We start from the raw sequence: 12,172 nt of genomic DNA on the forward strand, positions 1-12,172 counted from the left end.
ATGCGTTTCGGTTTGAAGGGTGGGGCAGCCGTTGTGCTGTTAAACCGACTTAGCTGTAAGGCCTAAGATGATGATGATGATGATGGTAGCTTCTGGTAGTTTAAACTTTAGTAGCGGAATATATGAAAATCAAAGAAAAGTATAATTTAGATATTTATTTTTAATAAAATATGGAAAGGTAAAATGTAAAGTATAGTAAATGCGTTAGAGGGCGCGCGCCGGGCGGCACCGTGTGACGTCACGGCGTGTCCTACAGCTTCAACTTCTTGATGTCTTCTATCTTGAAGTCCGTCCTGCAACGTGATGGTAGGTCATCACACGACACGCGGCCTACTGTTCACTCTACTGAATTAATAACTTAGTGACGTCACTACTTTGTTACGTCACTCTCGTGTTTTTTTGTAAGAAAAAAGTTTTTGTATGTAAATATTTCGTGCGCGTTGTTTGTCCGCAATGAACTTCTGAACTATTATAACGATCCTAATGAAACACACACAGTTGGCAGCCGAGTCCGACTTGAGAGATACTAAGGGAGATTTTTATCTATGATAAAAAAAATTGCAGATTATTTGCTTTATATATGGCACAATTATTATATCTTTGAGTTCTTAATAGATGGCGACGCCAGTTAGCTTATCGGCCCAATGGTTTAATTTCGGATTGAATATGTATCTAACAGATAGCGCGTGAATACTTCTAGTAGAATAGTTTTAAGAGAATTAGAATAGAAATACCTAGAAGAAGAATTTGCCACAGTCACTGCGCAGCGAGACTGGGATTACTAGTACACGTGTAACTGTTACACGGGCTATAAAGAGATGTTAGTAGTGTATTTTATTATGAATACAGAATAGTTAATTGATGATTATGGACTTTGCTAAAATAGCAACTTAGTATTTCTTGGTTTTATATATTAGTACTACTAAAGACGTAGCGTTACAGTTGAATAGGGTGCGCACCTCCTGGCGAGGATGTCCCGCACGCGCGCGGGCGGCAGGCGCGGCGGCCGCAGCACGTCCGCGGCGTGCTGCGGCCGCTCCAGCGCCAGCAGCGACGCCGCCTGCGCCAGCCGCGCCGCGCGCTCCCTCGCGCCGCCGCCGCCCGCCCGCCCCGCCGCGCGCCGGCACCGCCGCTCCGCCGCCAGCCCGCCCTCCTGCGCACACTCGCACCTACACCGCCGCCCTTGCAACGGGGCCGCGGCGATCATGTTTCATGATGATGGTAAAATTATTTGTTTGGAGTTAGAGGGTGTTATTCAGGTTTAGTTGTTTCGACAAAGCGACGCGACACGAAAACCCTCTTATCGTGGCAACACAACATTGAAACATGTCTTGTCGGATTCCCCAGATTCACCCTCGGTGCTTTTAGAACCCTCAAGCACCGGCCACCGCCCTCGTCGAATTCGACGAGCGAACTAACCCATAGACACGGCTTACTTAATTTCTCGCCGGATCTTCTCAGTGGGTTGCGATACCGATCCGGTGGTAGATTCTGCTCTTGCTAGGACTAGTGTTGGCACGTTCTTTAAGGTGGAGTCCGTGAGCTCATCTACCAGTCGCAGCGTAGTTGGAATAGTTACTTAGGCTTACAGCGAATAGGTGTAGGGAAAGAAGATCAGGTTTTTTTTCCGGTGTGATACGTCGTCGACATGTTGTTTCCAGTAAACTAAGTAGTTATCAGCGACTGACCCTGTCGTAGTGGTGGTGCAGGATGCGCGCCTCGGCCCGCGTGGCCACGTCTGTGACGACGGCCAGCAGCAGCGCGTCCACCGTGTGCTGCGGCAGGTGCTGGCGAGCGCACTCCGAGAACTGTTCCAGGGCTTGCGGGAACGCGTCCGCATCATCCTCTAACTCTTCTGACAATATCACATTTCAATTTAATCTAAAACGATCCAGTGGGTATTAACTAAACATACCATAACGAGTCAAATGACCCATTTTGAACTTTTGCATTGAAAATGCACGTACCATCTTACTGATTTTGCAAATTTGACTTCATGACTTTTTCTTACCAATTAATCTATAGTTATTATATTATTATTTTTTGTTGTGGTTTTGTTTATTTTGAGTATGCCGTTTCGTATACCGTTATCTACCCGCTATGGTACAAATAAGTACCAGTAAGTGTTGGTATGATTAGTGTTAATGTCCATTGCGGTGCGTCTGGACGGACGAGCGTCTGCTTCTACTGTTGTAGTTGAGGACTGCAGCGAGTCGTCCGCCAGACCCGAGCCAACAGTAACACTACGTGTCGTACTAAATTAAATTTCATACGTAAATGAAATAAGCGACACTAATATTCGTTTGTAAATTGTCTATTTGTTTAAAGTTAAGATAGAAAAGGACAATGCCCATTTTCTTTGGGCATTCGGGCCCCTAAAAAAAGTTGTCGTTTTATGACGGTTTTAACCGTAACCGTTTTAAAATTTGATAGACAAAGAAATATCGTTTCATATTCAGAAAACGATTTTATATTTTCACCCAGGTTTAAGAGAAATCTGTTTTTTTCTACAGCTAAAATTAAGCTGTTAATTGTTTTCTTCGAAATAAATAATCGCTCTCATAATTAGTTAGAGTGTTAAATAAGTTTATTGTGGTTAATGTTGCTAGAAATAAGCCCTTATGTACATTTCATTATTCACATCTCACAATAATAATAAAATGAAGGTGGTTTCTGAGAATGGACTTCATTGACCCTTCTTTCGGAAATAAAAATCCGGAAGCCGGTAATGATATTGTTGTTGTTGTTTTTAAATTCGCCAATACGCAGGCAAAGAGCATAGCCTATACAGCCTAGTCTGTCGTAGTTATATTATTTTCATGTCAATAAAAAGCCGGTGTATCTCTTTTTATTGCTTTTTGGGAGTTTTGACGTCAACTCGACGAATACCACATTGACTGAGCGTGTTTCCGCAGACCTTTTATCTTGAAAAAAAAAACCAGTCACTGCTATGTTAGTCACAGTTTTATTCCAATGCCTCGATAATCGTGAACAACGATTATTGACGTTTAATACACAAAACAACACCCAATTTCTATATTATCATATCTTTCTATATTAAACATCACAATAAACTATTAAAAAAACATTAAAATAAAACTTCAAGTGACGCTTCACTCGGGTTGTAGCCAAAACTCTGACCATAGATAATAAGAATAAATAATGGTGAGCCATTGGATATTTTAAAAATGGAATCATTGATGTCTAAAAATATGAGATAATTCATGGTTTTAACTAATAATTATTATTACAATATATAAATATTGAGTTGAACAAAAATAAACTAAAAAAGTCTGTGAATGGTTATACCATTAGCTATTTTTTTTTATTTGTTGTTCAAGTTACAGACAGCTCTTTCGTTTGGCAGCATTAAGGTTTACTATAAGGCTGTATGGGCTAAGCCCTTTGTCTGCCTATTGGCGAATTTAAAAACTAAAGTACTCAGTTTTCGGATGTAATCAAATAAGTAGTTTATTTTTTTGTAAAACAATGCCAGCGTGTAAGAAATGTTGATACATAAACTAAACAACGTGAAAAAATAAAGCATAGTTTTTCAAGTACAAATAGTTTTGACACAAAGTTGGCCCACTTTTGGGCATTGTCCTTTACTCCATTGTTATTCGTCAACATAAATACATATGTGCGTTTGTATGTATGTATGTACGGTTAAACTTATATGTCTACGCAGATCCGGTTTTTGTGTTATTTTTTTATTTTTCTTTACCAGTTATGTTGTGTCTTTCAAATGAAACTATATTGAGACCTTAGAACTCATATGTCAAAGTAGATTACGGCACGTTGTAGTAGCTATGGGCTCCGATAACCACTTAACACCACATGGGCTGTGAGCTCGTTCACCCACGTGTGCAATAAAAAAAAATGAAATAAAATATAAAGAAAAATGAAGTATAAATATAAATGAAGCATTGAAGGCAGTGAGGTGTGCTTGCGTACCTGCGAGCGGCGCGGGCTGCACCAGCGCGTCGGCCCACAGCGCCAGCCGCGGCGCCAGCCCCGCGCGCACCGCCGCCACGCCCTGCTCCGCCGCCAGCGCCAGCGCCGCCGCCGCCGCGCCCAGCCCCGCCGCGCACGACTCCACCTGACCCACACCCACCCACGCGCTCATTCATTACTTCTACCGTGAAGGAAATACTTTGAAAAATTAACCCTATATGCAAATTTATAAATTTACAAACACGTAAATCCTCATAGTAGGGTGACTTGTAAATCGCCAGAGTAGGGACCGCCACTCCGCCCGGCGTCATCGACGAGGCAGTCAATCGTTCCAGTTTGAAGGATTGAAGGAATTGTGATTTCCTTATCTCTGGGCCAGTAACCAGAATCCAGCGGATGAGTCTCCGAATAACTTAGTGCAGAGAATAAACTTGTTAAATCCAGTGGTGAGCAGAGTGCGAGGTCTGTACACACCTTGTGCGTGTCGGTGGGTCCCCGCGCCGCGCCGCCCGCGCCCCGCACCGCCTCCTCCGCCAGGCGCGCCGCCCACTCCGCGCCCGCCTCCGCCTCCGCCAGGTGCGCCTGCGGACACACTCTGTACTCGTACTATGACCGGCGCGAGGAATGTGCACAGACTAGTTGTAAGTATGGAAAGTCAGCGCCCCGAACCCATTACGAGCTTACAGCGCACGCTCTTATTTTCAATCTTACATGTTTGTCTGTACTCGCTACATTGGTTGTCGAATGTCAAATATTCCTGGTATGTCGGGATTAAAATCGAAATGCCATATCATGTTCATGAAATACTTGGACAATAAAGTTTTAATATCATGTAATCAACAATTAAGTACTTACATACTATTACTTAATTTAATCACTTCCTGCCTTGAAGCAGTCACGCGTGAGCTCGGCAGGAAGGGTCAGGCGCTGTAGATACATTCTAAGCCTCGACTTTGTCTTATATCACGATGTCCATGGACTTAGATAATCTCTAAATATAGAATGGACGGTAAATCGCCTCCCAGAAGCTGCACGTGAGTGCGACCGACACCGGGGGCTCCTGCTCCTGGTGTTTGAGCGCCCGCGGGTCGCTTCGCCGCGCTTTATAACCTACAGTTTTATTAGATAGATTTCAACTGAAGGGAAATTTTATTAAGAATTTCAATTAATTTGAGTTGTCGGAGTAATATCTGGTATATTATTTCGGTGAGGTATCAGTATGGTGCTACTCCTTCAACTCTTCAGCCACGGGGTTCGTATATGAACTTTAAAAGCTTCACATTAAAATTGCATTGCATTATATTTCGTGCACTATTTTAGTGTGTGTACGTTTGCAAGTATTTGAAACCGCATAGAGAAGTAGGCATGTCCGAAGCAGTGTGTAGGTGTGGCGCACTCACGAGGAACAGCAGGCGCTGCGCCTCGACGTCCTTGTTGAGCGCGTGCGCCAGGTCGGCCGTGAGGTCGAGCGCCGTGAGGTCGAGCGCGAGGCGGGGCGCGCGGGGCGCGGGCGGCGCGGGCAGCGGCAGGGGGTCGGGGGGCGCGGCCCGCAGCCGGCGCCGCAGCACCGCCGTCACGTCGCGCTCCAGCACCGCGCTCACCTCGTTCAGCACCACGCACGCGCCCTCCACGCTGCCGGTGCTGATGCTGCGTCTGCACACGGATGCGAGTCTTTAGCATTAAGGGCCACATCCAACTAGCGCTCTCAGCTGAGCCGTTCGTGCAACGCCCTAAACAAAGTGCAACGCGGATTTGGAACTAAAGTCCATACCTTATAACTTTTCTGGCGATGAAAAACACATCGTCGACCAAACTGGACGTGGTGCTTCCGGGCTGTGGAGTGGCCATCTTCAGAGCCTTGTTCACGCTTTCTTCTAGGAAGAACCTAGAAGTTCATGCAGGGGAAATTATACAGTTATTAGCATTAGCTAGAGTTATCATAGCCGAATGGTTAGGCCATAGGCAGTGTCTCGGACAAGTTACGCTAATACCGGTTTAACAATGTCACCTTTTAAATCCTTACTTATTTTGATTTGATTTCAATTGAAGCTTTTGTTTTTTTTATTACCATCTCAAGCACACGACCACAAAACTAATATTACTAATACGATTATAAGTAATGAATCAATTATTAAATTAAATACTAAAATACTAGGCCAAAAGACATAAGAGTACTTCTCGAGTTCGAGGTAGTGCCCCAGGATGTCCTGTGCGGTCCGCGTGAGGTCGCACTCCGCTATCAGTTTCTCCACGGCATCCAGCGCCGCTTGCTTGGCAGCCTCGGGAAGGGAAGCGGCGTCCGCCTTGTTTGAGATACAATTTAAAGTAACCAAACTCTAATGTCGTTTGACGAGTTATTTTATTATGAACACGGCCAATCTTTCTGAGAGAGTACAAGATATTGTTATAATTTGAAACTTCGCAGAAATTGCGTATCAATAACTGGCTTGCTGCAAATGATTATAATTATTTACAATTTCAATATATATTGTACTTAGTTACATTAATTATACATTGTTAGACTAGAGCCAATAATGCTAGAACTCAAGATATATACAGTTATAGCTTTCTACCATCTGCTTGGGTAGAGTTTTGGAATACTTTGACCACAATATCAGAAAGGATGACGGCAACTTGGAGAAGGTCACGGTCACTGGCAAAATAGATAATAAAAGACCATGAGGTAAAAATCCGTCACGTTGGACTGAACTGATCCGTACTAGTCTCCACACCATAGTTCACCATGCTCTACACTTGGCGGCACATAGGAACAAATGGCGTCGAGTGGTCCACAGCAATCTCTTGTTGCGAGGAGGTGGTGACAAGAGTCGTGACTACAGCATTGAGGAAGTTGAAGCGAGGAAGACAGACTAGAGCCGAGGGGCGGGAGGACGGCATTATTGTACCACTGAGGCTTTGATCACATGTGTTGAGGGGGGCGGCGACACGTTGTGGTGTCTCCGCGAGGATGGGACTCTCATGGAGATCAAAGAGGGATGAGTTGTTGATCGGGGTACCTGAGTCCTCCTAGTAAGGAACGCGAAGTAGAGCTGTATGGTGGAGTGCGCGAGAGCCAGCTCGGCCAGCGCGGGTTCGGCCTGCAGCGCGGAGGCGGGGCGCGCGGCCGCCCGCAGCAGCGCTCCGCTCACGCGCCGCACGCCCGCGCACACCTGCCGCACACGCGCACACTGCACTCACTACATTCATCTCAATGGCTCTCGGTTAAATACGCGATATGGCACCTTTTTTTCAGCTCCTACGAAGTCCCCGCACCTAGGGGGCACGCGGGGTTTGTAGGACTGGACGGTTCGCAGATGTTGGGAGTCTACATTAAGTTAATAAGTTTACGTTAAGTGAGAAAAGTCATAAAACTTGTACTTTTTATTCAATCAGCGTAATTTTAACTAAGTAGTATCTACTTTTCGCCAATTATCTCCATATATTAGTCCGCTAGTGTTGTTTGCAGTGTTAGTTCCCCGCGCTCGGTCCCACTCGCGCCGGTACGCACCACATGCAACTCTCAATACATTTTTTTCTGCCCGTGCTGGTAGCCTCGACGGGTTATGCCACCTTCACCGAGCGAGTAGGTGAGCTCACGGGACTCTAACCTGACGGATTTGCTAACACTAATCCTAATAAACGCAGTGCTTTACAGAATCTACCACCAAAACGGATTCGCGATCCATTGAGAAGATCCGGCGAGAAACTCAGTGGGCTAGTTTGCCGTAATAAGGTTGAAATTTGCAGAGATTAATGAGCCGTAGTACCTAGTGATAAGGTTGCGTTTCTGTCGTATTCATTGTTTGAAAAGAGTTGAAGGAATTTGTTATTATCTACCTTGTTCTGATGCATTACACCTGAATAAACGCCCTCACGGTACTTTTGCTGTATATAAGTTCAGGGTTGTCATCGTACAGTTGAAACAATTATTCGTTTTTGTATGAACTTATAGGTAATTACGACTAAAATTTTTAACGTGATCTACATTGTTGATATTAGTGCCATTTTTTTATTTGATGTAGGTACCTATTGAAGGTCAACTTGTATATAGGCGGAAGCCCCTTAAAGCTGGACACTCTTAGCATAGATATTTTAATATTTGATTGATCAATTAAGATAAATATAAATTAAGGTATACCCACGCTTTAAAATAGTTGTGAATTATTTGGAGAGGACAAGTATCATGTTTGGTGCGCATCACGTCATCATGCGATTTCTTGATTTTTTCCCTTCACCATAAAAAGTGTATATAATGAAGTGAAGGTGAGACGGACCTGCGGCTGCAGGGCGGCGAGCGCGGCGGGCAGCAGGCCGGGCGCGGCGAGGGCGGCGAGGGCGGCGGCGCGCGCGGCGGCGGCGGCGGCGGCCTCCAGCACGCGCGTCATGGCGTCGGCGAACACGGCGCCCTCGCCCTCCGCCACCACGCTCAGCCGACGGATCTCCACCCCCAACTGCCAGTGTTTGTTTTCTTCCTACCTATCTTGATAGCCTTGAGAGGCTATTTCAGCTTTTTCTTGACGTGTAGGTGAACTCACAGGGCTCAAACCAGTGTTGCTAACACTGGTCCAAGCAAGAGCCGTGCTTCGCAGAATCTACCACCGGATCGGAAACGCGACCCACTGAGAAGATCCAGCGAGAAACTCAGTGGGCTGTGTGTATGGGTTAATTTACTTTTCGGTACTTTTCGGTTCGGCGAGGACGGTGACCGGTGCTTGTGGTACCTAAAAGCACCGTTAATGGATCGGGAGGATCCGTATGGCGTGTTTAGGGCAACGTCGACTGTTTACCATTCGGTCCACAGGATCGGGTATGAACTGTCAGTACCGAGCACTACTACTGCGCGAGTTGAATACGTACATGATTCACAGCAGGTTTGTTTGATCACCTGCTTGTATCTGCAGCGAGGCAGTAGGCCGCAGCCTCGTCATGTCTATGGGTTCCCGTAGCTGCTTCACATTATTGAGGGGTAATGTGTGCCTTATATTCTCGATGAAATATGTAGCTCGCAGTTCAACACCAATGAAGCAGGTTCTAAGCCGGCAGTACCTTGGTGGCCAGGTACTTGGCCAGCAGCCGGACTCCTTCCTCGGCGCGTCCGATCTGAGGAAACAGCTTGAAAAGCTTATCTACGTTCTCGTCATCGTTTTTCTGAGCGGCATCTTCAAACCTGTAACATCAACAATTGTAAAACATTCTTACATCAGTTTCGATTCTTTGAAATTGAATAGTCAAGTATTAGGGATGATTCAAGCTACACTGTGTCGCGATTCATATTACACCAGGCTGTTTGGCTGTATTCTTTGCACGGCCGTGTCTGTGTTATGTAGTTTTTGTCAGCTAGTGATTTCATCTGTCGATAGACTTGACATTAAGTAAATATGCAATTTTCACATTTTGAATTGGCAGCTGTTTCAATTGCCATCGATGATGAAGTATTGGAAAAACGAAGCGAAACTACTAAAAAAAGATGGGGTGTACACCCAATCTGAAGAAAGCGAGAAGCAGAAAGAGAATTTGCTTTACTTTACAAAGAATGAATAGAGGACGAGAGCAAGTTTTCTCAATGTCCATTTTGCTGTTGAGCTGCTCACCTTACTAAGATTTGACGTTGACTGCTCTGCGGGGGCCCGGGCGCATATGTTCATGTTAGAACGTGTCGGGGCCGGACCGTGCCCGAGCCCGGAAACAATACCCACCGACATTTGAACGCCGTGCCTTGGCAGAGTCCCGACGGCGCATGGCCGGCGCACGGCCGAGCCACTGTCAGGCATGAATCACTTCATACAAAAAGTATACCATAGTGTTTGGCCGTGCTCCGGCCTTTACCGGCATTTTCCGGTCGCGACACGGTATAGCGTGAATCATTCTTTATCTCTCAGTAGATGTTTGTGGTGTAATGGTGTACCTAGACCATCCCGTGTGCCCGTGTCCCGTGTGATACGGGTGACTAAAAATCTCTTATCCAGTACTACTAAAAATTTATTGTTATAACAGAAACTGACAAATACGTTCATCCTTCGTAAGTTCATTAGCCTTGCTGATTAATTTGTCTTATCAACATCACTACCAAACAAAATATATCTGCAGCCAGACCTACCCTCACACTTCGCAAAGATGCGCGGTCCTGCCTGCACACTTAATCCAATTGTGTGCCACATATCGTTGAGGTCTGATTTAGACAAAATCTTAGTGACCATTGGTATTTTACCTACGAACGATATGTTCTCTGAGTGTGTTGGCGGCGCGCGTCATTGCGTCCCGTGGGTCGGCGGCTCCGCGAGCCCGCGCTGCCGCTACTGAACCTGGATCCATGCTTAGGAATCTCGACACGTGTCCAGCACCTACAAAAAGGAAGAGAATTGTAACCTAAAGATTAGGATCAGATCCGTAATTTATAAAAAATATTCTAAGAGTAAAGTTTACCGGTCTCATAATCATTAGCTTTTATGGCAGCTTCAACTCCTGCGCTGCATAGCTGCAGATCAATAAGATCATGCACTCTCCTCTGACATTCTGCCACTCTAGACTGTCAAATTGAATAGAGTATTTATTTACTAGAAATATCTCACATTTTAGTGACAAAGCGTTTTGAAAACACTTTTGAATGCTACAAGTAATTACTTACTCTTGTGTATTATCTGAAATTTTGAAATCTACTTTAGATATAAGCTAATTCTAAAAGTATCTAATGATTGCCTAGCAAAAACTTTTGAAAAGCTGTAATGACAATAACAAGACCTGTAGATTCTAGAAAGATGATTATTTTGGAGTTAAAGGTATTCTTTGGATTGAGAACTACACAATTTAAAGTTTTTTGTGTATGAAAAAATTATGACAGTTATTAACAGTTTCAAATGTACAGAAATGAAAAAAAAGGAATGATAAATGTGGAAAATGTCAAAGATCACACAGATAACTTCTCGTACGAATTTGAATAGGGTCTCAGAATCTGTAATTTAAAAGTAAAAAATTTAAAGTAAAAAATTTAAAAGTAAATAATTGTCTTACTCTAGCCAAATCGAGTTGTCTGACTTTAGCACTGACATCTCTGGCTAATTCTGCAGTTCTGTCCACCATGTCTGCAGCAACTTGTGCATCAGCTTTCACTTCACTGAGCTTAGTGTAAGCTTGACTGGCTGTGCGGAGCTTGTCTTCTAGCATGCAAGCACGCGATAGCACTCCAGATAATGCTTCATCTACTTCTGACTGTTGTTGTCATTAAGTTAATTAAAATTTTAATATCTTTGAATATTCACCAGATAATAAAAAGGGTTTTACTGTATGAAGGTTCTTGAATTTGTTGGTTAATGATAAACAACTTTCTTCTCCCTCATCTTTTTTTTTGGCTTACTACTGGTAGTCTAATGGTATATTCCAGCTGCACTATGGCTGATAGGTAAGCTCACGGGTTCAACCTGAGAGAGCTTGTTAAAACTGGTTCTGGTAAGAAGAGTTCTTCACAGAATCTACCACTGGATTGGAAGAGGATCCGACGAGAAACTCAGTGGGTTAGTCTTTTATATTTATATTGATAGTATTAATAGTAAGATATTAATTCTATGTTTGGACGAAAGTAATTAGTAAGGCTCGTACGATCATCAACCAATAGCGTAAGGCCTTAATTGCGGTTTGTGGTTTGTAAGAGCACCCTTTACCTTTATTCATTTCTTTCACAACGTTCGTAATGGAAACGTTCAAGAATAGTGTTCATTGAAAACTAAATTACTTACTTCTTCTTTTTCAACTTCGCTTAACGCTTTTTGTAAGCCCTCTTCTGTTGATACATCATATTTCTCAAGTAATAAACTAAGCGACATGTTCCTGAAAGCAACACAATATTTCTATATTTATATTTGGAATTTTAAATAATGTACGAAAATTCTCAATTTTTTTCAACCCTAGAAACAAGAAATAGGAAATAAACAAGCACCACAAGTACAGATATTTTTGTCAACGTCAAAACACGAAATCAGCTGATTTTGACATGGTAGATCTCCATTACCTATCTACATAGTTTTTTAGCCTCGAATCCAAACTAAAATTAATTGCGAATGTTGTTTTTTTTATACATGTAGTAGTAAGCAAGATAGTTTGACTTGTTTTAAATGAATGTTGTTAGGTTATCGGAAATAGGTCTTAGCGTTTATTTTATATATTTTCCGAACGCTTAACCATAGACAAAAATAGAAAAAATACCTTCTACAAATTTGATCAATAT

At 43.6% G+C, this 12,172-nt stretch overlaps 1 protein-coding gene across 3 annotated transcripts; it reads right to left on the bottom strand.

The window, feature by feature from the left end:
• Positions 1-140: 140 nt before the first annotated feature.
• On the bottom strand, positions 141-12,088 carry LOC101745046 (conserved oligomeric Golgi complex subunit 4). Of its 3 annotated transcripts, none has more exons than XM_038010592.2 (16): positions 11,957-12,088; positions 11,685-11,775; positions 10,963-11,160; positions 10,378-10,480; positions 10,163-10,295; positions 9,001-9,121; positions 8,229-8,405; positions 6,972-7,124; positions 6,130-6,257; positions 5,726-5,839; positions 5,355-5,607; positions 4,429-4,536; positions 3,955-4,099; positions 1,689-1,855; positions 960-1,153; positions 141-293 (listed from the first exon to the last, which is right to left on the bottom strand). In XM_038010592.2, the coding sequence occupies exons 2-16, from the start codon at positions 11,769-11,771 to the stop codon at positions 251-253; spliced, it is 2,124 nt and encodes a 707-aa protein (XP_037866520.1). In that variant the 5' UTR covers positions 11,772-11,775; positions 11,957-12,088; the 3' UTR covers positions 141-250. The 3 variants fall into 3 exon arrangements, with proteins under 3 accessions (XP_037866520.1, XP_037866519.1, XP_062533112.1); XM_038010591.2 differs by lacking the exon at positions 11,957-12,088 and adding an exon at positions 11,885-11,926; XM_062677128.1 differs by lacking the exons at positions 10,963-11,160; positions 11,957-12,088 and having other exon boundaries at positions 11,685-11,935.
• Between the last annotated feature and the right edge of the window lie 84 nt (positions 12,089-12,172).

Source organism: Bombyx mori, chromosome 4, assembly GCF_030269925.1.
Source record: "Bombyx mori chromosome 4, ASM3026992v2".
NCBI classification, from domain to species: Eukaryota; Metazoa; Arthropoda; class Insecta; order Lepidoptera; family Bombycidae; genus Bombyx; species Bombyx mori.

Bases quoted from the DNA above. Each gene is read 5' to 3' on its own strand.
- LOC101745046 (XM_038010592.2), bottom strand. From the start codon at position 11,771: ATGTCGCTTAGTTTATTACTTGAGAAATATGATGTATCAACAGAAGAG. The intron at 10,481-10,962 runs GTAAGACAATTA...TCAATTTGACAG, and splicing joins GACAACTCGATTTGGCTAGA to TCTAGAGTGGCAGAATGTCA. The intron at 7,125-8,228 runs GTCCGTCTCACC...CGTGTGCGGCAG, and splicing joins TCGCCGCCCTGCAGCCGCAG to GTGTGCGCGGGCGTGCGGCG.